Here is a 26,790-nt window from a genome sequence, read left to right on the forward strand (position 1 = left end):
ACATGCACCTTCTCACACCCACCTTAATCCCCCTGCACACCTCACAAACCCGGCACACACAACCCCGCACACAAACCTCCACTACACCACGTGCATCCCTGTCCTGCATACTCAACACTCACTCCCCTCCACTAAGCACACCTGTTGGAAGATGGCTCTTTATATAGTATCCAGAATGAGGTGTATACTGTGCATCCACTCCAAGGGGTTCCCTTACTAGTGAGCAAGGGCCTGCTCTAGCAATCCCTTTATGATCATCAGAGAGGAATTGTAGGAAGTTGGCTCTGTATGTGCTATTTCAAAGTAAGGAATAGCATGCACAGAGTCCAAGGGTTCCCCTTAGAGGTAAAATAGTGGTAAAAATAGATAATACTAATGCTCTATTTTGTGGTAGTGTGGTCGAGCAGTAGGCTTATCCAAGGAGTAGTGTTAAGCATTTGTTGTACATACACATAGACAATAAATGAGGTACACACACTCAGAGACAAATCCAGCCAATAGGTTTTTATATAGAAAAATATCTTTTCTTAGTTTATTTTAAGAACCACAGGTTCAAATTCTACATGTAATATCTCATTCGAAAGGTATTGCAGGTAAGTACTTTAGGAACTTCAAATCATAAAAATTGCATGTATACTTTTCAAGTTATTCACAAATAGCTGTTTTAAAAGTGGACACTTAGTGCAATTTTCACAGTTCCTGGGGGAGGTAAGTTTTGGTTAGTTTTACCAGGTAAGTAGGACACTTACAGGGTTCAGTTCTTGGTCCAAGGTAGCCCACCGTTGGGGGTTCAGAGCAACCCCAAAGTCACCACACCAGCAGCTCAGGGCCGGTCAGGTGCAGAGTTCAAAGTGGTGCCCAAAACGCATAGGCTAGAATGGAGAGAAGGGGGTGCCCCGGTTCCGGTCTGCTTGCAGGTAAGTACCCGCGTCTTCGGAGGGCAGACCAGGGGGATTTTGTAGGGCACCGGGGGGGACACAAGCCCACACAGAAATTTCACCCTCAGCGGCGCGGGGGCGGCCGGGTGCAGTGTAGAGACAAGCGTCGGGTTCCCAATGTTAGTCTATGAGAGATCTCGGGATCTCTTCAGCGCTGCAGGCAGGCAAGGGGGGGTTTCCTCGGGGAAACCTCCACTTGGGCGAGGGAGAGGGACTCCTGGGGGTCACTCCTCCAGTGAAAGTCCGGTCCTTCAGGTCCTGGGGGCTGCGGGTGCAGGGTCTCTCCCAGGCGTCGGGACTTTAGGTTCAAAGAGTCGCGGTCAGGGGAAGCCTCGGGATTCCCTCTGCAGGCGGCGCTGTGGGGGCTCAGGGGGGACAGGTTTTGGTACTCACAGTATCAGAGTAGTCCTGGGGTCCCTCCTGAGGTGTTGGATCGCCACCAGCCGAGTCGGGGTCGCCGGGTGCAGTGTTGCAAGTCTCACGCTTCTTGCGGGGAGCTTGCAGGGTTCTTTAAAGCTGCTGGAAACAAAGTTGCAGCTTTTCTTGGAGCAGGTCCGCTGTCCTCGGGAGTTTCTTGTCTTTTCGAAGCAGGGGCAGTCCTCAGAGGATGTCGAGGTCGCTGGTCCCTTTGGAAGGCGTCGCTGGAGCAGGATCTTTGGAAGGCAGGAGACAGGCCGGTGAGTTTCTGGAGCCAAGGCAGTTGTCGTCTTCTGGTCTTCCGCTGCAGGGGTTTTCAGCTAGGCAGTCCTTCTTCTTGTAGTTGCAGGAATCTCATTTTCTAGGGTTCAGGGTAGCCCTTAAATACTAAATTTAAGGGCGTGTTTAGGTCTGGGGGGTTAGTAGCCAATGGCTACTAGCCCTGAGGGTGGGTACACCCTCTTTGTGCCTCCTCCCAAGGGGAGGGGGTCACAATCCTAACCCTATTGGGGGAATCCTCCATCTGCAAGATGGAAGATTTCTAAGAGTTAGAGTCACTTCAGCTCAGGACACCTTAGGGGCTGTCCTGACTGGCCAGTGACTCCTCCTTGTTTTTCTCATTATTTTCTCCGGCCTTGCCGCCAAAAGTGGGGCCTGGCCGGAGGGGGCGGGCAACTCCACTAGCTGGAGTGTCCTGCTGGGTTGGCACAAAGGAGGTGAGCCTTTGAGGCTCACCGCCAGGTGTGACAATTCCTGCCTGGGAGAGGTGTTAGCATCTCCACCCAGTGCAGGCTTTGTTACTGGCCTCAGAGTGACAAAGGCACTCTCCCCATGGGGCCAGCAACATGTCTCGGTTTGTGGCAGGCTGCTAAAACTAGTCAGCCTACACAGATAGTCGGTTAAGTTTCAGGGGGCACCTCTAAGGTGCCCTCTGTGGTGTATTTTACAATAAAATGTACACTGGCATCAGTGTGCATTTATTGTGCTGAGAAGTTTGATACCAAACTTCCCAGTTTTCAGTGTAGCCATTATGGTGCTGTGGAGTTCGTGTTTGACAGACTCCCAGACCATATACTCTTATGGCTACCCTGCACTTGCAATGTCTAAGGTTTGGTTTAGACACTGTAGGGGTACCATGCTCATGCACTGGTACCCTCACCTATGGTATAGTGCACCCTGCCTTAGGGCTGTAAGGCCTGCTAGAGGGGTGTCTTACCTATACTGCATAGGCAGTGAGAGGCTGGCATGGCACCCTGAGGGGAGTGCCATGTCGACTTACTCGTTTTGTCCTCACTAGCACACACAAGCTGGCAAGCAGTGTGTCTGTGCTGAGTGAGAGGTCTCCAGGGTGGCATAAGACATGCTGCAGCCCTTAGAGACCTTCCTTGGCATCAGGGCCCTTGGTACTTGAAGTACCAGTTACAAGGGACTTATCTGGATGCCAGGGTCTGCCAATTGTGGATACAAAAGTACAGGTTAGGGAAAGAACACTGGCGCTGGGGCCTGGTTAGCAGGTGTAGGAAGTTGGCTCTGTATGTGCTATTTCAAAGTAAGGAATAGCATGCACAGAGTCCAAGGGTTCCCCTTAGAGGTAAAATAGTGGTAAAAATAGATAATACTAATGCTCTATTTTGTGGTAGTGTGGTCGAGCAGTAGGCTTATCCAAGGAGTAGTGTTAAGCATTTGTTGTACATACACAAGACAATAAATGAGGTACACACACTCAGAGACAAATCCAGCCAATAGGTTTTTATATAGAAAAATATCTTTTCTAGTTTATTTTAAGAACCACAGGTTCAAATTCTACATGTAATATCTCATTCGAAAGGTATTGCAGGTAAGTACTTTAGGAACTTCAAATCATCAAAATTGCATGTATACTTTTCAAGTTATTGACAAATAGCTGTTTTAAAAGTGGACACTTAGTGCAATTTTCACAGTTCCTGGGGGAGGTAAGTTTTTGTTAGTTTTACCAGGTAAGTAGGACACTTACAGGGTTCAGTTCTTGGTCCAAGGTAGCCCACCGTTGGGGGTTCAGAGCAACCCCAAAGTCACCACACCAGCAGCTCAGGGCCGGTCAGGTGCAGAGTTCAAAGTGGTGCCCAAAACACATAGGCTAGAATGGAGAGAAGGGGGTGCCCCGGTTCCGGTCTGCTTGCAGGTAAGTACCCGCGTCTTCGGAGGGCAGACCAGGGGGGTTTTGTAGGGCACCGGGGGGGACACAAGTCCACACAGAAATTTCACCCTCAGCAGCGCGGGGGCGGCCGGGTGCAGTGTCGAAACAAGCGTCGGGTTTGTAATGGAAGTCAATGAGAGATCTCGGGATCTCTTCAGCGCTGCAGGCAGGCAAGGGGGGGGTTCCTCGGGGAAACCTCCACTTGGGCAAGGGAGAGGGACTCCTGGGGGTCACTTCTCCAGTGAAAGTCCGGTCCTTCGGGTCCTGGGGGCTGCGGGTGCAGGGTCTCTCCCAGGCGTCGGGACTTTAGGTTCAAAGAGTCGCGGTCAGGGGAAGCCTCGGGATTCCCTCTGCAGGCGGCGCTGTGGGGGCTCAGGGGGGACAGGTTTTGGTACTCACAGTATCAGAGTAGTCCTGGGGTCCCTCCTGAGGTGTCGGATCTCCACCAGCCGAGTCGGGGTCGCCGGGTGCAGTGTTGCAAGTCTCACGCCTTTTGCGGGGAGCTTGCAGGGTTCTTTAAAGCTGCTGGAAACAAAGTTGCAGCCTTTCTTGGAGCAGGTCCGCTGTCCTCGGGAGTTTCTTGTCTTTTCGAAGCAGGGGCAGTCCTCAGAGGATGTCGAGGTCGCTGGTCCCTTTGGAAGGCGTCGCTGGAGCAGGATCTTTGGAAGGCAGGAGACAGGCCGGTGAGTTTCTGGGGCCAAGGCAGTAGTCGTCTTCTGGTCTTCCTCTGCAGGGGTTTTCAGCTAGGCAGTCCTTCTTCTTGTAGTTGCAGGAATCTAATTTTCTAGGGTTCAGGGTAGCCCTTAAATACTAAATTTAAGGGCGTGTTTAGGTCTGGGGGGTTAGTAGCCAATGGCTACTAGCCCTGAGGGTGGGTGCACCCTCTTTGTGCCTCCTCCCAAGGGGAGGGGGTCACAATCCTAACCCTATTGGGGGAATCCTCCATCTGCAAGATGGAGGATTTCTAAAAGTTAGAGTCACCTCAGCTCAGGACACCTTAGGGGCTGTCCTGACTGGCCAGTGACTCCTCCTTGTTGCTTTCTTTGTTCCCTCCAGCCTTGCCGCCAAAAGTGGGGGCCGTGGCCGGAGGGGGCGGGCAACTCCACTAAGCTGGAGTGCCCTGCTGGGCTGTGACAAAGGGGTGAGCCTTTGAGGCTCACCGCCAGGTGTCACAGCTCCTACCTGGGGGAGGTGTTAGCATCTCCACCCAGTGCAGGCTTTGTTACTGGCCTCAGAGTGACAAAGGCACTCTCCCCATGGGGCCAGCAACATGTCTCTAGTGTGGCAGGCTGCTGGAACTAGTCAGCCTACACAGATAGTTGGTTAAGTTTCAGGGGGCACCTCTAAGGTGCCCTCTGTGGTGTATTTTACAATCAAATGTACACTGGCATCAGTGTGCATTTATTGTGCTGAGAAGTTTGATACCAAACTTCCCAGTTTTCAGTGTAGCCATTATGGTGCTGTGGAGTTCGTGTAAAACAGACTCCCAGACCATATACTCTTATGGCTACCCTGCACTTACAATGTCTAAGGTTTTGCTTAGACACTGTAGGGGCACAGTGCTCATGCACTGGTACCCTCACCTATGGTATAGTGCACCCTGCCTTAGGGCTGTAAGGCCTGCTAGAGGGGTGTCTTATCTATACTGCATAGGCAGTGAGAGGCTGGCATGGCACCCTGAGGGGAGTGCCATGTCGACTTACTCATTTTGTTCTCACTAGCACACACAGGCTTGTAAGCAGTGTGGCTGTGCTGAGTGAGGGGTCTCTAGGGTGGCATAATGCATGCTGCAGCCCTTAGAGACCTTCCCTGGCATCAGGGCCCTTGGTACCAGAGGTACCAGTTACAAGGGACTTATCTGGATGCCAGGGTGTGCCAATTGTGGGATCAATGGTACATTTTAGGTGAAAGAACACTGGTGCTGGGGCCTGGTTAGCAGGGTCCCAGCACACTTCTCAGTCAAGTCAGCATCAGTATCAGGCAAAAAGTGGGGGGTAACTGCAACAGGGAGCCATTTCTTTACAGCAGGCCTCAGCACACTTTCAATTGTAAACATAGCATCAGCAAAGGCAAAAAGTCAGGGGGCAACCATGCCAAGGAGGCATTTCCTTACAGGAATGTTAAGACACTTACCATGGGCACACAACCAATTAGTGAGACACAAATCAAAGAAATCCACACCAACTTACAAAAATAACCAGTATCTTTATACACGTTTAATGACCAGAATCAATACTAACAGGTAAGTACCTTTTGCAACAGAAATTATTACAGTTTTGAAAAGTTGACATTCAATTTTCAGAATCTGCAATGTTACCCTATGGAGGAAAAACAAAACATGGCAGTGACTAACAGGACTACTTTTCCAGACACCTCGGGTGGCACTGGGGCAGACGGGTGCAGTTGTGTGTCAGGTGCCCAGTTTAAGTTAATGAGAATTGGTCCATGCAAAAAGATGCTGCATGTGAGGACTGGGGAACCAGTCAGAGTGAACCCAAAGCGGCTCAGTTTTTGCGATGTACTGGGTTGTATGACCACCAGTGGTCCTCTTCTTCTCAATTGTGTTGCTGTCACCGAAGGTGGTTGCAGTGAGGGGGGCCTGCACAAAGGGGCTACAGGCATCGATGTGAAGGTCACAGTGGGGAAACCCATGTTGGACTTTGTCTCTCGAGAGGCTGGGGACCATGCTGGCATCGTTGGCCCACTTCAAATCCGGCTAGGGGGAACAGGTGCAGTGGTGCTCTCTGGGATCAGGTTTTGGAGATTCGGAGTCCTCTTCAGGGTTTCTTGGGTGCCTTGCGGGAAGCAGCTCCACAACTCCACGGGAGTGCCTTGTGCATGGGTCAAGGCTGGCAATCTTTTCAGGCTTTTGAAAGTTACAGCAGCTGGAGGACGAGGCGTCTTTCTTGCAATTGTCGAAGTCAGCACGCAGGCTGACTGGGTTGGCACCGAGTCAGTCACTGGTCTTCAGTTCTTCCCTTTTGAGTGTCTGGAATGTCCTTCGGGTCAGGAGCATCTGATTTTCTGGCACCAGGAGCTCCCCTAAATACTGAATTTAGGAGTGTTAGGGGAGTGTAGGGTAGTATCCAAAGGGGTACACACCACTGGGTTCACTACACCCTCTATATGGGGGGGCATAACCTTGTACCAGAGTTCCTAGTTCTGCCATCACCAAGATTGCAGACTTAAATTTCGTGTCCACATCAGGCAGCTCACCTTAGGGGTGGAACTGACCTGAGGGTGGACACGCCACTTTGCCTACTAATTTTCTTGCCTGTCCAGGTGACAAATGGGCGACGGTGGGGGGGGGGGGCAGCATCTTCTCACTTCTGAGGGAAGCCAGACAAGCCTCGAAAAATCATACAAATTTTACTAGAAATGCAGGTTGAGTAACCTCAATAATCCACTTGACGTAACTGAAATGTACTTGACCTGTAAACTGGTCTCTGTGTAATCCTAGGTAAATATTTTATTTTACAGAGCCGCCTTCTTCATTCTCACATATGAGTGCACATTCAAATAAGTGTGTTCGGCATTTCTGCTGTACAAAAAAAAACTGATTAAATACTCTAAAAGTTTGCTCCAGGTATAACAAGAATGTAGCTCACATATAGGGTACCCATGATCCCTAACTTGCCTCTTAGTTTACTGACATTGCCATCAAGGTGGGGGTAGGAGTGTATCTCAGTTAATATTTAAACACTCACTTTTAATAAATATGTTACTAAAGCATGACAGGCCAAAAACTTTCCCATGATCTTGCAGCTTTACTGATAAAACTATATAGTGTATCAAATGTTTTCTGAATCTTTTCACCGATTATTTTCATCATTTGCACATTACCAAGTAAAGTGTTCTAATTTGTTTTTATCCCATTAAAATATTTTTTTTCATCCCACAGAAATACAAAAAAATGGGCTCTCTCAAGTACTGAAAATTATTTTGAAATGTTTGTGAAGCTAATTTAGTTATTTAAATGTTGTGTTAGGAAAAATCCTACACCCTGCAGCCTCTCATTTCACACTCTTTGTTCAACAGGTCAGAAGGTTCACTTTACAAAATCCTTGAACTATGCAGTTAGAGAAGTCAACTGACTTCTGACCTCCTTCTCTGAACACAGAGCAAATGTGGCAAGCTAAAAAGATTTAAAGGCATTTTATTGCTTCTTCACTTTCAGAGTGAGCAGAACACAGAGCACCTGTTCTTTGTCAACTCACCAGAATGGGGGAGTAAGTTCTAAATTTAACTGAACCTGATAAAATCTGACTCACCATAGCGAGTGGGCAAATAGATTTTGGAGGCTTGCAAGAACAGTGGGCTCTTTAAATGCCGATTTGCAGGTCACCCTGTTTGGAGGGGTGTTTTAACACTCCTGCCAGAGCAGACTTTGTTCCTGACCACCCTTGGGGTCAGAAAGGTATCTGTTGGTGGCAGGCTAGCTAAAACTAGTCAGCCAGCACACAGATAGGTGGTAGGTTGTTCAGGGGGCACCTCTAAGGTGTCCTCTGGGTGCATGTATTAATAAATCCATCACTGGAATCCGGAATTAGTGAGGGTTTATTAATATGAGATGTTTGATACCAAACATCCCTACTTTCAGTAAAGCCATCAAGTAGCTAGGGGAACACGTAGTGACCAATGTCAATTCCCTGGCCTCCCTGATCACTTACAATGTCGAAGAATGGACAAAGACATAGAAGGGGTATATCCGTTCTTTCAGATATTTAACATGTAATATAATGCACATTGCCTTAGGGCTGTAAGGCCTGCTGTGTGGGTGACTTGCATATATTGCATGCAGTGTTAGTGGGCACGGTAACCAGACAGTGTGCCTTGTTATGTTTTCACTTTTAGCTGCACCAAGACAAGCAGCCTGCAACAGCAGTCTGCATGAGCTGGGTGAGGGCTCACCGAGGGCCGCACCTGGTCAACCATCACCACTCAACAAGCCGCAACAACCATGCAGTCCATTACACTCTAGACATCTGCTTTCACCAATTCTTCATTAAAGGACTGGACCCTATCCGTGCAGCCATAACACCGATCCTAAACATCCATCAGAGACCACCTACTCTGACCCCTGGAAACACGCCACAGAAATCTATCCTTCACAAGAAACCCACAGCAGACCCGAAAAACTAGCCATCTAACCGCCTATCTCCTTGCTACCCACTTGGCAAAAAGTCAAGGAAAAGATGAGAAACACAGGTCTAGCCACCCACCCCGCAGGCGCCACAAAGTCTGTGTTCAGGATCAACCACAGTACAGAGACTGCCCTAATCCCCCTCCAGTAACATTCACCCCCCACATGCCAGATACGAAGAGCTAGATCCAGTGGTCATGCTTTCTACCTCGCTTCTAAAGACTAGAACAACCTATAGGTCATAGCCTCCTCCTCAGGAGGTCTTGAATTCTGAAAAACTAAAAACCTGGCTCTTGGCTTCCCACCTAGTCCCAAACCTGGCTCAGCCCTTGAAGCCTCACACTCCCAGGTAAGTTGTGCAATATACAAAAAAACATAATATGCAAGACAGAGCGCCATCCAGCAATGGATGAACCATAACTTCTCAAAGCTTAACACCAGCAAAATGGAAATCCTGACCATCTTCAGTTGCTCCCTTTACTACTTAACTTGCATTTCTACATTTTTTTTCCGGTGTCTTGCCATAGCCACACGCCTGTAAGTTTTGTTTTTGAGGACTAGGTTTAAGAAATTTCAACTATTAGTGTCCTCCAATTCTTGTCCCTGTTACAAATCGGACTCCTGTCATTTTCATACTCTGCAGTTTCTGAGGAAAAGGTCTTGGAAGTAAAAAGATATGAAGAGGGGATATGTAAAAGTCAAAAAGCAAGAGGGCAGCACTGGGAATTGATCATGTAATCATATATATTGCACCTCATCAGTCATGCAGCATGCTTGCCCTGTGCTGGTTTAAGGAATTCAAATTACAGAAGGGTGTATTGAAATAGTTACTCAATGTCAAACTCTTCTTCATATCCTTGCCTCCCCACACAATGAGACACCAAAGACTCTGACTTGGTGTAGTCGAATACATGCCAAGAACAAGCAGGCTGATAACCGTGTCTTCCAAGGTTAGCTAAAAGAACTGCTTCTTTGGGGCCCCTCATGGTCTGCATCCCCATTAATCCCAATCAAAAACTACGCACCACAGATCTTCTTGGGAACCTGCCTACATCTTGATAGGAGATTGAATTCTAACAAATCTTTCCCAGATCTACACAGTGTTTGCCTGGTGTCAGGCACCTCAACCTGTTTTCCACAGATTGGCTAACAGCCAGCTTCTCTTGTCTGCCAGAGTGCATACGTTAGGAGCAGCATACTTACGCCAGTTGCTTCTAGCCCTATAGAGGTCACCTAGAAACCTTGTAATGCCCATCTGGAATGAATTGCCCTCTGCTAATCCTTCCCTTCCCTAACCCAGAGTTCACAGTAAAGAGCACTGGAGGATAAAACAATATTCTAAAGATGGCATCCATACACTTGGTAAGATCTTTTTGAATGAAAATGTCACTTACCCAGTGTACATCTGTTCGTGGCATTAGTCGCTGCAGATTCACATGTTGTGCATAGCCCGCCATCTGGTGTTGGGTCGGAGTGTTACAAGTTGTTTTTCTTCGAAGAAGTCTTTCGAGTCACGAGACCGAGGGACTCCTCCTCTTTTGCTTCCATTGCGCATGGGCGTCGACTCCATCTTCGATTGTTTTCCCCGCAGAGGGTGAGGTAGGAGTTGTGTGTGTTAGTAATAGTGCCCATGCAATGGAGTGAATAAGTATGTACCAATTAAGGTTTAAGTAATATATTTACAAATGTACAAAGTTGAAGATCACTTCCAAATGGCTACAGGCTCCCGGGGAGGCGGGTGGGCACATGTGAATCTGCAGCGACTAATGCCACGAACAGATGTACACTGGGTAAGTGACATTTTCAGTTCGATGGCATGTGTAGCTGCAGATACACATGTTGTGCATAGACTAGTAAGCAGTTATCTCCCCAAAAGCGGTGGCTCAGCCTGTAGGAGTGGAAGTAGTCTGAAATAAAGTTCTTAGTACGGCTTGACCTACTGTGGCTTGTTGTGCGGATAGCACGTCTACACAGTAGTGCTTAGTAAATGTGTGAGGCGTAGACCATGTGGCTGCCTTACATATCTCGTGCATTGGAATATTCCCTAGGAAGGCCATGCTTGCGCCTTTCTTTCGGGTTGAGTGTGCCCTTGGTGTAATGGGCAGCTCCCTTTTTGCTTTAAGGTAGCAGATTTGGATGCACTTAACTATCCATCTGGCTATACCCTGTTTTGATATTGGGTTTCCTGTATGAGGTTTTTGGAATGCAATAAACAGTTGTTTTGTTTTTCTGATTTCTTTTGTTCTGTCAATGTAGTACATTAGTGCTCTTCTGATGTCTAATGTATGTAGTGCCCTTTCAGCTACCGAGTCTGGCTGTGGGAAGAACACTGGTAGTTCTACCGTTTGATTTAAGTGGAACGGTGAAATAACCTTTGGTAGAAATTTAGGATTGGTTCTTAGGACTACCTTATTTTTGTGTATTTGGATATAAGGTTCTTGTATTGTAAACGCCTGAATTTCACTTACTCTTCTTAGAGATGTGATGGCGATGAGAAATGCAACTTTCCAGGTTAGGAATTGTATTTCCCAAGAATGCATGGGTTCAAAAGGTGGACCCATGAGTCTTGTTAAGACGATGTTGAGGTTCCATGAAGGAACGGGTGGTGTCCTTGGTGGTATAATTCTTTTGAGGCCTTCCATAAACGCTTTAATGACAGGAATCCTAAATAGTGAAGTTGAGTGGGTAATCTGCAGGTATGCAGATATTGCTGCGAGGTGTATTTTAATGGAAGAGAAGGCCAGGTTCGATTTTTGTAAGTGTAGTAAGTAACCCACTACATCCTTTGGAGATGCGTGTAATGGTTGAATTTGATTATTATGGCAGTAGCAAACAAACCTTTTCCATTTGCTTGCATAGCAGTGTCTAGTGGATGGTCTTCTAGCTTGCTTTATGACTTCCATACATTCTTGGGTGAGGTTTAAGTGTCCGAATTCTAGGATTTCAGGAGCCAGATTGCTAGATTCAGCGATGCTGGGTTTGGATACCTGATCTGTTGTTTGTGTTGTGTTAACAGATCTGGCCTGTTGGGTAACTTGACGTGGGGTACTACTGATAGGTCTAGCAGTGTTGTGTACCAAGGTTGCCTTGCCCATGTTGGTGCTATCAGTATGAGTTTGAGTTTGTTTTGACTCAATATGTTTACTAGATATGGAAGGAGAGGGAGAGGGGGAAAAGCGTACGCAAATATCCCTGACCAGTTCATCCATAGGGCATTGCCTTGAGACTGCCTGTGTGGGTATCTGGATGCGAAGTTTTGGCATTTTGCGTTCTCCTTCGTTGCAAATAAGTCTATTTGAGGTGTTCCCCACATTTTGAAGTAAGTGTTTAGAATTTGGGGGTGAATTTCCCATTCGTGGACCTGTTGGTGATCTCGAGAGAGATTGTCTGCAAGTTGATTCTGGATCCCTGGAATAAACTGTGCTATTAGGCGAATGTGGTTGTGAATTGCCCATTGCCATATCTTTTGTGCCAGGAGGCACAGCTGTGTCGAGTGTGTCCCCCCGTTTTAGATAATACATTGTTGTCATGTTGTCTGTTTTGACAAGAATGTACTTGTGGGTTATGATGGGTTGGAATGCTTTTAACGCTAGGAAAACTGCTAGCAGTTCGAGGTGATTTATATGCAGCTTTGTTTGATGTACGTCCCATTGTCCTTGGATGCTGTGTTGATTGAGGTGTGCTCCCCACCCTGTCATGGAAGCATCTGTTATCACGTATTGTGGCACTGGGTCTTGGAAAGGCCGCCCTTTGTTTAAATTTATACTGTTCCACCATAGAAGCGAGAGGTATGTTTGGCGGTCTATCAACACCAGATCTAGAAGGTGACCCTGTGCTTGTGACCATTGTGATGCTAGGCACTGTTGTAAGGGCCTCATGTGCAGTCTTGCGTTCGGGACAATGGCTATGCATGAGGACATCATGCCTAGGAGTTGTAATACCATTTTTGCCTGTATTTTTTGTGTTGGATACATGGTTTGTATAACTTTTAGGAAATTTTGAACCCTTTGTGGACTTGGAGTGGCTATTCCCCTTGTTGTGTCTATTGTTGCTCCTAGGTATTGCTGTACTTTGCACAGCAGAACGTGTGATTTTGCATAGCTGACGGAGAAACCGAGTTTGTAGAGGGTTTGTATGACCTGATCTGTGTGGTGTGAACACTTTGTCAGTGAGTTGGTCTTGATTAGCCAATCGTCTAGATACGGGAATACGTGTATTTGCTGCCTTCTGATGTGTGCAGCTACTACTGCTAGGCATTTTGTAAAGACTCTTGGTGCGGTTGTTATACCGAACGGCAATACTTTGAATTGGTAATGTATTCCTTTGAATACGAACCTTAGGTATTTCCTGTGCGAGGGATGTACTGGTATGTGGAAATACGCGTCTTTGAGATCTAAGGTTGTCATGTAGTCTTGTTGCTTTAGCAATGGTAACACTTCTTGTAGCGTGACCATGTGAAAGTGTTCTGATTTGATGTAGGTGTTTAGTGTTCTGAGATCTAGGATTGGTCTCAGTGTTTTGTCCTTTTTTGGTATTAGAAAGTACAGTGAGTAAACTCCTGTGTTTATTTGTGTACCTGGTACCAGTTCTATTGCGTTCTTTTGCAGTAATGCTTGAACTTCTATTTCCAGAAGGTCTGAATGCTGTTTTGATATATTCCGTGTTTTTGGTGGTATATTTGGAGGGATTTGGAGAAATTCTATGCAATAACCATGTTGGATAATTGCTAAGACCCAAGTGTCTGTTGTTATTTCCTCCCAAGATTGGTAATACTGAATTATTCTTCCCCCCACTGGTGTTGTGTGGAGGGGATGAGTGACCTGTGAGTCACTGTTTGGTTGCAGGTGTTTTTGGGCTTTGAAATTTTCCCCTGTTTCTAGGGAACTGTCCTCCTCTGTACTGGCCCCGAAAGCCTCCCCTTTGGTACTGTCACTGGTAGGTAGACGGTGTTGAATGTGAGGTACTGGCTTGTGGGGCCTGACCCCGAAACCCCCCTCTGAAGGTTGTTTTGCGGAAGGTCCCGAAAGTGCCTCTGCCCTGCGGGGAATAGAGTGCGCCCATGGCCTTGGCAGTGTCAGTGTCAGTGTCCTTCTTTAGCTTCTCAATTGCCGTGTCCACTTCAGGTCCGAACAATTGTTGCTCATTGAATGGCATATTGAGCACCGCTTGCTGTATCTCCGGTTTAAAGCCAGATGTTCGTAACCACGCGTGCCTTCTTATGGTTACTGCTGTGTTAATTGTTCTTGCAGCTGTGTCCGCTGCATCCATAGAGGAGCGTATTTGGTTATTGGAGATGTTTTGTCCCTCCTCAACCACCTGTTTCGCCCTTTTTTGTAAATCCTTGGGTAGATGCTCGATGAGGTGCTGCATCTCGTCCCAATGGGCTCTATCATATCGCGCTAGGAGCGCTTGAGAGTTAGCGATGCGCCACTGGTTTGCACCTTGTACTGCGACCCTTTTTCCGGCTGCGTCAAACTTGCGGCTTTCTTTATCCGGAGGTGGTGCATCGCCTGATGTGTGAGAGTTGGCTCTCTTGCGAGCTGCCCCTACTACAACCGAATCTGGTGGCAGTTGGGAGGTGATGAAAGCAGGGTCTGTGGGCGGTGCTTTATATTTCTTTTCCACCCTTGGTGTTATTGCTCTACTCTTGACAGGCTCTTTGAAGATTTGCTTTGCGTGCCTTAGCATTCCTGGGAGCATAGGCAGGCTCTGGTAGGTGCTATGGGTGGAGGAGAGGGTGTTGAAAAGGAAGTCATCCTCGACAGGTTCCGAGTGTAGCGACACGTTATGGAACTCTGCTGCCCTAGCTACCACCTGTGAATACGCTGTGCTGTCCTCCGGTGGTGAGGGCTTGGTAGGATACGCCTCCGGACTGTTGTCTGACACTGGGGCGTCGTATAGGTCCCAAGCGTCCTGGTCATCTTGGCTCATGGTGGTGTGAGCCGGTGAGTGTGACGGAGTCTGTGCCGGTGATATGTAAGTTACAGGTGGAGGAGAGGGTGGCGGAGTTACCTTCTTCACCACTTTTGTTTGTGGTGCTTGTTCCTGTGTTTGGAACTCAAGTCTCCTTTTTCTCCTAATAGGGGGAAGGGTGCTGATCTTCCCTGTTCCACTCTGTATGAAGATCCGCTTTTGAGTGTGGTCTACTTCAGTGGACTGTAACTCTTCCTCGAATCTATGTTTGCGCAATTGAGAGGACAGTGATTGCTCCTCTGAATATGAGCTGGTAGTTGGCTTGGTTGCCAGTCGTTTCGGCACCGAAACTATGTCCTTACTCGTTTTCGGCTCTGAGGCGACTTTTCTCTTTTTCGGAGTCAAGACTTCTCGGCGTCGATCCTCCTCGGTGCCGCTGTCTCTGCGTCGAGCAGCTTCGGCTCCGCTGTCTCGGCATCGATCTTTGTCGGCAGCACTGTCTCGGTCCCGAGATTGCTGCGTGCCTGTGTCTCGACCCGAGTCGGACCATCTCGGCACTAGTTCGGCCTTTTTCGGTGCTGATGGGCGGTCACCGACTTTATGGGTTGAGCCATGGCCTGTTGGCAGTGGCGTCCCCTGGGCCTTGTCTGTTTTCTTGTGTGCTGGCTTCGACGTCTTACTCACTGTTTCGTGGACGTCGAATTCCTCCGAGTCCGATTCATGGATAGAGAAGGCTTCCTCTTCTTCTCCTTGTTCCTCGAACTCTCGGTGTCCTGTCGGCGTGGACGCCATCTGTAATCTTCTGGCTCGCCGGTCACGGAGCGTTTTTCGGGATCGAAACGCACGACAGGCCTCACAAGTTTCTTCCTTGTGCTCGGGCGACAGGCACAGGTTACAGACCAAATGTTGGTCTGTATATGGGTATTTGTTGTGGCATTTAGGGCAGAATCGGAAAGGGGTCCGTTCCATCAGCCTCGATGTTACACGCGGTCGAGCCGACCAGGCCCCGACGGGGGATCGAAATTACCCCGAAGGGCTACCGGAGCTCTTCACGATTCGATGTCAATTCTATCTAACCCGATCCCTAACGCAACAATACCGACGTAATTTTCCGATTTTTTAACTATCTTTCCGTTCGAAAATCCGGAGCGAAAAGGAACACGTCCGAACCCGATGGCGGAAAGAAAACAATCGAAGATGGAGTCGACGCCCATGCGCAATGGAAGCAAAAGAGGAGGAGTCCCTCGGTCTCGTGACTCGAAAGACTTCTTCGAAGAAAAACAACTTGTAACACTCCGACCCAACACCAGATGGCGGGCTATGCACAACATGTGTATCTGCAGCTACACATGCCATCGAACAATCTATTTTCAGCTCTAATTCTCACATTTTTTGCTTACTCTCCGCTTTCATATGTTGCATAGCTAAAAATCCTCCCTAATAAAAAAAGCTGTACATGTGTCCTGTATAATATACGAAGGGACAGAATCTGTATTCACCTCAAAGAATTGTGTCCTTTTGTAACTGACTGATAACTAGGGAATCCCTTAGTTCTGTCAAGGGTCCACCTAGTTACAGTTGGACTCATACCTATTCTAAGTTCTAGTTTCGCCGCAGCATGGTCAGATAGCTGTTCCAGCTGGTGAATGAAACTGTTTTTTACTTTGGAAGCTAACTTAACATCTAACACAACAAAAGCCTACCCAGGAGGTGTGACCATTTTTGTTATAGAAGGTAAAGTCCTTTTTATGACCTGCTTTCTGCCTCCAGATGTCAATTAAACCAAGGACTTTCATTATATGGTGGACACTGTCCCTCATCTTGGGAGAGTTTGTTACTGGCATAGTTGTGGATTTGTCCAAAACAGGGTCTAGCAATATGTGAAAATAACCCCCAATCACAATAACATTTTTGCTATCGACTGGATAGCTATAAAGCTCCTGGAGCGATTTCGTATCATTGATGTTTGGACCATAATATCCCACAAAGAGTATGTCACATTATACATTTTGACATTTGCTATCACCCATGTCCCTACCAGATCCAACACAATCTATTATAGCCTCCTTCGCCGAGCTTTTCAACATAATAGCTACCCCTTTCGCGTTACATCTCTGGTTTGTAAAAGCAGAGTGAACAGTGCATTTTTGACCTTTACGTATTTGATCCCATTCTTCTTGGAGCAAGTGTGCTTCCAGAATATTATAATGTTGCTATATCAGTTTGTTTTAGAAACTCCAGTATCATCCTCCTCCTCCTCCTCCTGCCCACTACTCTAAGCCCATTTATATTCCATGTTAGGACCCTTAGATTTAACTTATTATTGGAGTCTATCAATAGATTCTTTCTTGTCTCCTACACCCCTGCTTTCAAAAAATAGACTAATTATTTTTTTGCCACACACTCCCCACCCAGTGTTTGCAGACTAGAAGGCCTGAAAAGTGAGCCTTTTCTTTCGTGCTCACTCCAAACTGCCCTCCCCTCCTCCATACCTGGGGATCCCTCCATTTTTCTGGGTAACTCCTTGTACTATTGAGCCTCGGCTCTCCGGTATCTCTTATTTTGCATTTAATTGTTGGATTACATTTTCAACCTCTGTGGGATCTTTGATATTATGCATCTTCTTGTTCACCACTATCCTCAATCTGGCTGGGAATCTCATTTGGACCGTGGTGCCCAGAGATCCAAGTCCTAAATGTATTTCCCCAGCTCCCACTGCCTGTCTTGGGTCGGCCTGCAAATGTCTGATTGGATACGAAAAGTCATATCATCTTTAGTGAAACTATTGGCTTTTACGGCTTCTGAGAGAATCTGTTATTTTAAAGAGCACGTTTTAATATTTCTTGTTTCGCCCTAAAGGGGTATCTTTAAAAGGGGTCCTGATGTATCACCTGTATATCAGACTTTACATCCTTTAGGTCAAGTGGGTGAATACACTCCTTGATTAAGGTAACCATTAACACAAGTACAGATAGACCTGACTAATAAAGCTAAGGACGCAAAAATTGAATTAGCAGACTATTTAGAAGCAAAAATACGAAGATTGTGGGAGACTATTAAACTGGCACACTATGAAGATGGCGAAGGGAATGGAAAACTCCTGGCATGGAAGACGAGGGTGGACAGCTCAAAGAGTATAGTTAAGGAGATAGTTGAGAAAGGGTCTAGGGAATATTGGTTAGATGACAGAAATAGAGCATGCTTTTGTTAAGTTTTTCTGTGACCTGTATACAAACGACTCCATGGCCACAAAAGAGCAAATAGGTACTTGGCCTATGGAGGACCCTCCCCCGGTATTGCAGACTAATTTAAAAAGGAGCTTAAATCAAGAAATAAAGGCAGGTGAGGTTGAAGCAATACTCAGAGGTTTAAAATAGGGGAAGGCACCGGGCCCGATAACATATTGTAGGAAGTTGGCTCTGTATGCACTATTTCAAAGTAAGGAATAGTATGCACAGAGTCCAAGGGTTCCCATTAGAGGTAAGATAGTGGCAAAAAGAGATAATACTAATGCTCTATTTTGTGGTAGTGTGGTCGAGCAGTAGGCTTATCAAAGGAGTAGTGTTAAGCATTTGTTGTACATACACACAGGCAATAAATGAGGAACACAGACTCAGAGACAAATCCAGCCAATACCTTTGTTATAGAAAAATATCTTTTCTAAGTTTATTTTAAGAACCACAGGTTCAAATTCTACATGTACTATCTCATTTGAAAGGTATTGCAGGTAAGTACTTTAGGAACTTTGAATCATTACATTAGCATGTATACTTTTTACATAAAACACAATAAGCTGTTTTAAAAGTGGACACTTTGTGCAATTTTCACAGTTCCTGGGGGAGGTAAGTTTTTGTTAGTTTTGTCAGGTAAGTAAATCACTTACAAGTCTCAGGTTTGGGTCCAAGGTAGCCCACCGTTGGGGGTTCAGAGCAACCCCAAAGTTACCACACCAGCAGCTCAGGGCCGGTCAGGTGCAGAGGTCAAAGAGGTGCCCAAAACGCATAGGCTTCAATGGAGAGAAGGGGGTGCCCCGGTTCCGGTTTGCCAGCAGGTAAGTACCTGCGTCTTCGGAGGGCAGACCAGGGGGTTTTGTAGGGGACCGGGGGGGACACAAGTCAGCACAGAAGGTACACCCTCAGCAGCGCGGGGGCGGCCGGGTGCAGTGTGCAAACAAGCGTCGGGTTCTCTGTAGATTTCAATGAGAGACCAAGGGATCTCTTCAGCGGTGCAGGCAGGCAAGGGAGGGGGCTCCTCGGGGTAGCCACCACCTGGGCAAGGGAGAGGGCCTCCTGGGGGTCACTCCTGCACAGGAGTTCCGTTCCTTTAGCTGCTGGGGGCTGCGGGTGCAGGGTCTTTTCCAGCCGTCGGGAAATGGAGTTCAGGCAGTCGCGGTCAGGGGGAGCCTCGGGATTCCCTCTGCAGGCGTCGCTGTGGGGGCTCAGGGGGGACAACTTTGGTTACTCACAGTCTCGGAGTCGCCGGAGGGTCCTCCCTGAGGTGTTGGTTCTCCACCAGTCGAGTCGGGGTCGCCGGGTGCAGTGTTGCAAGTCTCACGCTTCTTGCGGGGAGTTGCAGGGGTCTTTAAATCTGCTCCTTTGAAACAAAGTTGCAGTCTTTTGGAGCAGTGCCGCTGTCCTCTGGAGTTTCTGGTCTTTCTTGAAGCAGGGCAGTCCTGTGAGGATTCAGAGGTCGCTGGTCCTTGGGAAAGCGTCGCTGGAGCAGGTTTCTTTGGAAGGCAGGAGACAGGCCGGTAGGACTGGGGCCAAAGCAGTTGGTGTCTTCTGTTCTTCCTCTGCAGGGGTTTTTCAGCTCGGCCGTCTTCTTCTTCTTGTAGTTTCAGGAATCTAAATTCTTAGGTTCAGGGAAGCCCTTAAATACTAAATTTAAGGGCGTGTTTAGGTCTGGGGGGTTAGTAGCCAATGGCTACTAGCCCTGAGGGTGGGTACACCCTCTTTGTGCCTCCTCCCAAGGGGAGGGGGTCACATTCCTATCACTATTGGGGGAATCCTCCTTCTACAAGATGGAGGATTTCTAAAAGTCAGAGTCACCTCAGCTCAGGACACCTTAGGGGCTGTCCTGACTGGCCAGTGACTCCTCCTTGTTTTTCTCATTATCTCTCCTGGACTTGCCGCCAAAAGTGGGGGCTGTGTCCAGGGGGCGGGCATCTCCACTAGCTGGAGTGCCCTGGGGCATTGTAACACGAAGCTTGAGCCTTTGAAGCTCACTGCTAGGTGTTACAGTTCCTGCAGGGGGGAGGTGTGAACCACCTCCACCCAGAGCAGGCCTTGTTTCTGTCCTCAGAGGGCACAAAGGCTCTCACCGCATGAGGTCAGAAACTCGTCTCTCAGCAGCAGGCTGGCACAGACCAGTCAGTCCTGCACTGAACAATTGGGTAAAATACAGGGGGCATCTCTAAGATGCTCTCTGTGTGCATTTTTTAATAAATCCAACACTGGCATCAGTGTGGGTTTATTATTCTGAGAAGTTTGATACTAAACTTCCCAGTATTCAGTGTAGCCATTATGGAGCTGTGGAGTTCGTTTTTGACAGACTCCCAGACCATACACTCTTATGGCTACCCTGCACTTACAATGTCTAAGGTTTTGCTTAGACACTGTAGGGGCATAGTGCTCATGCACTGGTGCCCTCACCTATGGTATAGTGCACCCTGCCTTAGGGCTGTAAGGCCTACTAGAGGGGTGACTTATCTATACTGCATAGGCAGTGTGAGGTTGGCATGGCACCCTGAGGGGAGTGCCATGTCGACTTACTCGTTTTGTTCTCATCAGCACACACAAGCTGGCAAGCAGTGTGTCTGTGCTGAGTGAGGGGTCCCCAGGGTGGCATAAGATATGCTGCAGCCCTTAGAGACCTTCTCTGGCATCAGGGCCCTTGGTACCAGGGGTACCAGTTACAAGGGACTTACCTGGATGCCAGGGTGTGCCAATTGTGGAATCAAAAGTTCATTTTAGGTGAAAGAACACTGGTGCTGGGGCCTGGTTAGCAGGGTCCCAGCACACTTCTCAGTCAAGTCAGCATCAGTATCAGGCAAAAAGTGGGGGGTAACTGCAACAGGGAGCCATTTCTTTACACATATCATATGTGGTCTATAGCAGTTTGAGAGAGGAACTCACCCTGTTTCTGACCCAATTATTCAACAAAATATACTGTGGAGATCTTGCTCAGCCAAAATCATGGGACTAAGCCATAATTACAATAATTTTAAAACCAAAGGTCCAAAAAAATTGTGAATCATACAGACCAATATCTCTACTGAATAACAACTATAAATATAGAGACAAATATTGGCAAAATGACTGGAGAAAGTAATTGGGAAACATGTACACAGGGATCAGAAGGGTTTCATGAAAGGCAGAAAGCTTTATGAGCTAACCCATGATCTAGTGACATAATAGATGCAGCATTAGTTATAAACCTCCCTCTTACAATCATGACCTTTGACACAGCTACGGCCTTTGAAAGGGTGAGTTGGCCCTTCCTGTATGAATTAAACAAAATGGTCTAGAAGAAAACCTTCTTAGAGCAATCAGGTCCATCTACAACCCACCAGTGGCAAAGATGTTAGTAAACGGCAATTTAACAAAGCGAGTTCAGATAAGAGGAACCCATCAGGGTTGTCTCCGGTCCCCATTACTCTTTAATCTTTACATAGAGTCCTTAAGCTAGTAAGATTAGAATAAAACAGGTGATTATCCCATTTCAATATCGTGAGTGGGTAAAAAAAGTGGGGCCTTACAAAAGATTATCAATTAATCTGCATGCAAGACTTCAACAACTACTTCCCCGTTATCTAATGTACTGACTGACTTTGGAGACAGGGTCTCCGGTTATCTAGTTAACCAACAGAAAACGGAGTTGATGACACAGAATGATTTACTAGATAATCTCTTGGAAAAGGAAAAAATTAGGAATTTAGGGACCCAAGTGATGAAGGATTTGGACAAAATGGCACAATTACACTTTAATAAACTACTTCTTGAGACTAAGAAACTTTTGTATGTTTGGGCTTACCTCCCACTCTCCATATTGGGCAGGACTAATATAATCAAAATGATGATCCTCCCAAAGTTTACTTTTTGCCTCAACACAATACCCTTAAACTTTAGGGCAGAGTGGTTTAGGAAGCTACAAGGGGAACTGAGTAGCTTTATCTGGAATCCTAAAGGGGCAAGACTTGCCATATGGAAGCTTCAGTGGCTTTGCTAATCTTTGGGGTCTTGACAGATGAAGGGCCTAGAAGAGACCTTGAGAAGTTACAGTCACAACTTCTATTTGTTCTGATATGAATTGCATGGAGGGAAATCTGTATTAGATGGGTGGTCAGTGATCCTCCGAAAGGTACTGATTGGATTAGATCAGCACAACAGTTCACTAGGATGAATAAGGAAGAAAAATGGCTTAATATTTGGGAACCTTTTTTTTTTTTGTTGCATGGTATAGCTTGTGAGCCCAAGGATTAAAGACAGAAAATCAACAAGGGAGGAGTAAAATGGCGCCTAGAGAAAACTCCTGCGTAATTTTGAAAGAGGCCTGCTCAGGAGGAAGTGACCGTTAGCTGGATGGTGTGAACTGGTACGGTCATTAAGAACTCCATGCCTCTTGTCTGATATGAGGACTTATCTAAATAAATATATTTTAAAGATGTCAGCCAAGTAGAAGATTTCGGTTATTCAATCTGGCATGTTGAGGAGAAAGGGGGTCTCAAAAAAAGCATAGGGAAGACCATGTTTGTGCTGAGAATGAAGGCTTTAGACTGCATACAGTCTAAGCAAAGTGTGAGAGACAGGGGACAATGTTACTTCTTTGTAGAAATCGATCCAGCATCAACACGCCCATGCAAGGAAACACCAACTGAGACAGAAGAAGAGAACAATGGCCATCTTTTTCAAGAGAAGTCTATTGACTTTCAAATCAGGTCTATTGACTTATGGTAAGCTCAAGCTTCCAGGAGTCCAAGATGCACCTTACGGTAATGTTTGCGCTTGGTGTTCTCTAGATGCCAGACTGCAAAGCAGATTAGCCAATAGATGCTCTTCCCATTATATGTTTTATTGTCCTGTGACTTTGGTTACCTTTATTCTGGACTTTCAAAGGTAGAAAATGTGTGGGGCAGTGCCACTGAGAATGGAGTTTTAGGTGTGTGCCTACATTACTGAATACAGCAAAATATTTGCTGCTTATGCTGTTGTGATATGAAACGTTTATTAATAGAAGGTAATGCTACTGACACAAAGAAAACACCCACTTACTTTGTTTGATTTCATTCCTGCCCCCGCAACTTGCTTTCTGTCACGGACAATGTCGATATCCATTACAATAAACTCCTCCATCTGTTTTGGGTGGAACAAACTATTGAAAGGATGACGCCAATATGTGTTTCCATCAACTTCACAAACTGCAATGTAACGTAGTGCTTTAGAAAAATTCACTTCTTTTACAATGTAAACTGTGATGTACATGTTTTTAAACAGAGAAATCTACATTACAAAGTAAGCTATTACTAATGTGATGTTCTATTGTCACTGCAGAAATTATAGGCATTACTGTAATAATAATTTCTACTGATTTTAAAAAAGCATAGTAGACGGAAAATTAAGTGTAGTAGTTGTCTATGTATTTGAAAAGAGCGTATTTTGTTGAAAATGTAAGCATAATAACAAAGATCTCTTTTAAAGCAATGTCATGTTTTAGAGCTCAATACAAGTAAAATTAGCATATTGTAGGAAATTGGCTTTTTGGTCAAAGGGAGTGTTAACCATTCTCAAGCAGCAGCCACAATCTCCGTCAGGATGAACCTCAAAAACTCTCTAAATTAACCAGTGCATAACAATTTGACAGCTTGTCACAAAAGCAGTCAGGTTAAACTTGGAGGCAATATGCAAGGTATTTATGCAGGACTCCAACAGTAATAAAGTAAAATAATCCCACACCAATTTGGAAAAATACAGCACATTTTGAAAAATAAAGTGACATCAAAATGAATTTAAATCAAATCAGTAGACCTGGATTTTTTTTTTTTTTTTTAGTGAAGACTAGCACCTTTAAGAACAAAGCTCCAACCGCGGACATTGTCGCGCAATACCAGGACAAAAGGTGAAAGATATAGCCGATTATGATGGATCGCAGTCCAAAAACATGAAGTGGATTGGGCCTGGTCTCAGCTTACCTTCGGACTTAGAAGAAATTTCAAAGAAAAATGTCTGAGAAGGTAAAGTTCAGTGGGGAAGGCAGTGGGCAAAGTCCACGGAGGAGGATTCATTGCTGAGCCGCCAGATGAAGTCACAGTGAAGATTTTGATTGTGGACTTTGTCAGTTTTATGGACTTCGAAAATCTTTAGCAGGACGAAGCTGCAGGCTACAGCTGAGGAGGGCTTCAAGAGGCCAGAAAACATGTAGAAGAGGTACTGCCGAATAGGATTTGCTGCTGCAGAGAAGAACATAAAAGGAGCTACTGTGATGGTAGGCTCATTGGTGATACACCCAGGGCGGTTTGAAGATCAGGTAGGTCCCGGTTTTCGGACGGTTCCGAGGCCACTTCTTAGTTGAAAATGTTTTAAGTCACAAGTTTTGTTTCTTAGCTGTTTAGAAACCTTTAGCCCTGCTTCCGAATGTCCATGACTGCATGGACACTTCGGCGGGGTGGGCGGAGGGCTCATTTCAGGAATGGTCCAGATGCGGATTCAAGGTCGTTGGAGCTTTCTGTGTCCCTGTAGCTCAGGACAGGAAGCCAGCCAACTAGACCTTGGAGTCACTCAGGTAGTCCTGGGAGCAAGCAGCAGGGCAGGCCTTGTGCAGCAGGTCAGGCCTCGTGCAGCAGGGCATTTTTGTTTTTATTAACAACAGTGTAGTGTTCTGAGGTAGAAAGCAGGCCTCAACCAACAGGGCAGTCCTCTGAACTATAAGGCTGCTTTACTGTTTACCTCCAAAGGTACAGGAGAGAACTAAAGAGTTGGTCTGAAGGTCCAATATTTATACCTGGTGCGAGCCTTTGAAGTGAAATAAAAATCTAGACTCTCTCTCTCTCCCCCCCCCCCCCCCCCCCCCCAACATCTGGTTCGGGAAATTTCCTACTTTCCCTGCCCAGGGTCTAGGGTGACAATAGGTAGGTGTCAAGTTTTTGGTGAGTGTGCTGGAGGCAGCCCCTTTGCAATTTAAGTGGGGCAGGGAACACCTCCAACACTCCCATTCTGACAGGAAGCGCATTCTACCAACATCTAGTCCCACTTTGTCTCACTGTCTGGGAGGAAAACACAAACGCTCAACTGTCATATTACGTCATCTGACCCAGGACACAGGCTGGAGGCATCTTATGCTTTGGACAAGAAAATGCCAACTTTCTAGAATTGGCATTTTCAGAATTTACTTAAATCCAACTTGATCATTAATCATTTTAAATTATTATTCTTTAGAGACCAAACACAAAATTTAGACCTATTCCCAAGCAAGCACTAGCACTTAAGAAATGTGTAAGGAAATGCCTCCTTGGCATGGTTACCCCCTGACGTTTTGCCTTTGCTGATGCTAAGTTTTGATTTGAAAGTGTGCTGAGGCCTGCTAACCAGGCCCCAGCACCAGTGTTCTTTCCCTAACCTGTACTTTTGTTTCACAAAGTCCCTTGTAACTGGTACCCCTGGTACCGAGGGCCCTGATGCCAGGGAAGGTCTCTAAGGGCTGCAGCATGTCTTATGCCACCCTGGGGACCCCTCACCCAGCACAGACAGTGCTTGCCAGCTTGTGTGTGCTGGTGAGGACAAAACAAGTAAGTCGACATGGCACTCCCCTCAGGGTGCCATGCCAACCTCACACTGCCTATGCAGTATAGATAAGTCACCCCTCTAGCAGGCCTTACAGCCCTAAGGCAGGGTGCACTATACCATAGGTGAGGGCACAAGTGCATGAGCACTGTGCCCCTACAGTGTCTAAACAAAACCTTAGACATTGTGAGTGCAGGGTAGCCATAAGAGTATATGGTCTGGGAGTCTGTCAAACACGAACTCCACAGCACCATAATGGCTACACTGAAAACTGGGAAGTTTGGTATCAAACTTCTCAGCACAATAAATGCACACTGATTCCAGTGTACATTTTATTGTAACATACACCCCAGAGGGTACCTTAGAGGTGCCCCCTGAAACCTTAACCAACTACCTGTGTAGGCTGACTGGTTCTAGCAGCCTACCACACTCGAGACATGTTGCTGGCCACATGGGGAGAGTGCCTTTGTCACTCTGTGGCTAGTAAAGCCTGTACTGGGTGGAGGTGCTTCACACCTCCCCCTGCAGGAACTGTAACACCTGGCGGTGAGCCTCAAAGGCTCACCCCCTTTGTTACAGCACCACAGGGCACTCCAGCTAGTGGAGTTGCCCGCCCCCTCCGGCCACGGCCCCACTTTTGGCGGCAAGGCCGGAGGAGATAATGAGAATAACAAGGAGGAGTCACTGGCCAGCCAGGACAGCCCCTAAGGTGTCCTGAGCTGAGGTGACTGACTTTTAGAAATCCTCCATCTTGCATATAGAGGATTCCCCCAATAGGGATAGGAATGTGACCCCCGCCCCTTGGGAGGAGGCACAAAGAGGGTGTACCCACCCTCAGTGCTAGTAGCCATTGGCTACTAACCCCTAGACCTAAAACACGCCTTTAAATTTAGTATTTAAAGGCTCCCCAGAACCTAGGAACTCAGATTCCTGCAACCTAAGAAGAAGAGGACTGCTAAGCTGAAAAAGCCTGCAGAGAAGACGGAGACACCAACTGCTTTGGCCCCAGCTCTACCGGCCTGTCTCCCCACTTCTAAAGACACTGCTCCAGCGACACTTTCCCCAGGGACCAGCGACCTCTGAATCCTCAGAGGACTGCCCTGCTCTAGAAGGACCAAGAAACTCCTGAGGACAGCGGCCCTGTTCACCCAAGACTTTGTTTCCAAAGGAGCAACTTTAAAAACAACTGCATCTCCCGCCGGAAGCGTGAGACTTGCTACTCTGCACCGACGCCCCCGGCTCGACTTGTGGAGAACAATCACTTCAGGGAGGACTCCCTGGCGACTACGAGACTGTGAGTAGCCAGAGTTGGCCCACCTGAGCCCCCACAGCGACGCCTGCAGAGGGAATCCCGAGGCTCCCCCTGACCGCGACTGCTGCTTCCCAGATCCCGACGCCTGGTAAAGACTCTGCACCCGCAGCCCCCAG

General features: G+C 47.0%; 1 protein-coding gene across 2 annotated transcripts in view; it reads right to left on the bottom strand.

The window, feature by feature from the left end:
* Nucleotides 1-26,790, bottom strand: part of NMD3 (NMD3 ribosome export adaptor) — a 167,043-nt gene that overhangs the window by 77,551 nt on the left and 62,702 nt on the right. For both annotated transcript variants that reach the window (XM_069213234.1, XM_069213235.1), the window contains exon 11: nucleotides 22,858-23,003. In XM_069213234.1, the coding sequence (XP_069069335.1) occupies nucleotides 22,858-23,003 (146 nt within the window). The remainder of the gene's footprint in view (nucleotides 1-22,857; nucleotides 23,004-26,790) is intronic.

Source organism: Pleurodeles waltl, chromosome 11 (assembly GCF_031143425.1).
Source record: "Pleurodeles waltl isolate 20211129_DDA chromosome 11, aPleWal1.hap1.20221129, whole genome shotgun sequence".
In the NCBI taxonomy this organism is placed as follows: Eukaryota; Metazoa; Chordata; class Amphibia; order Caudata; family Salamandridae; genus Pleurodeles; species Pleurodeles waltl.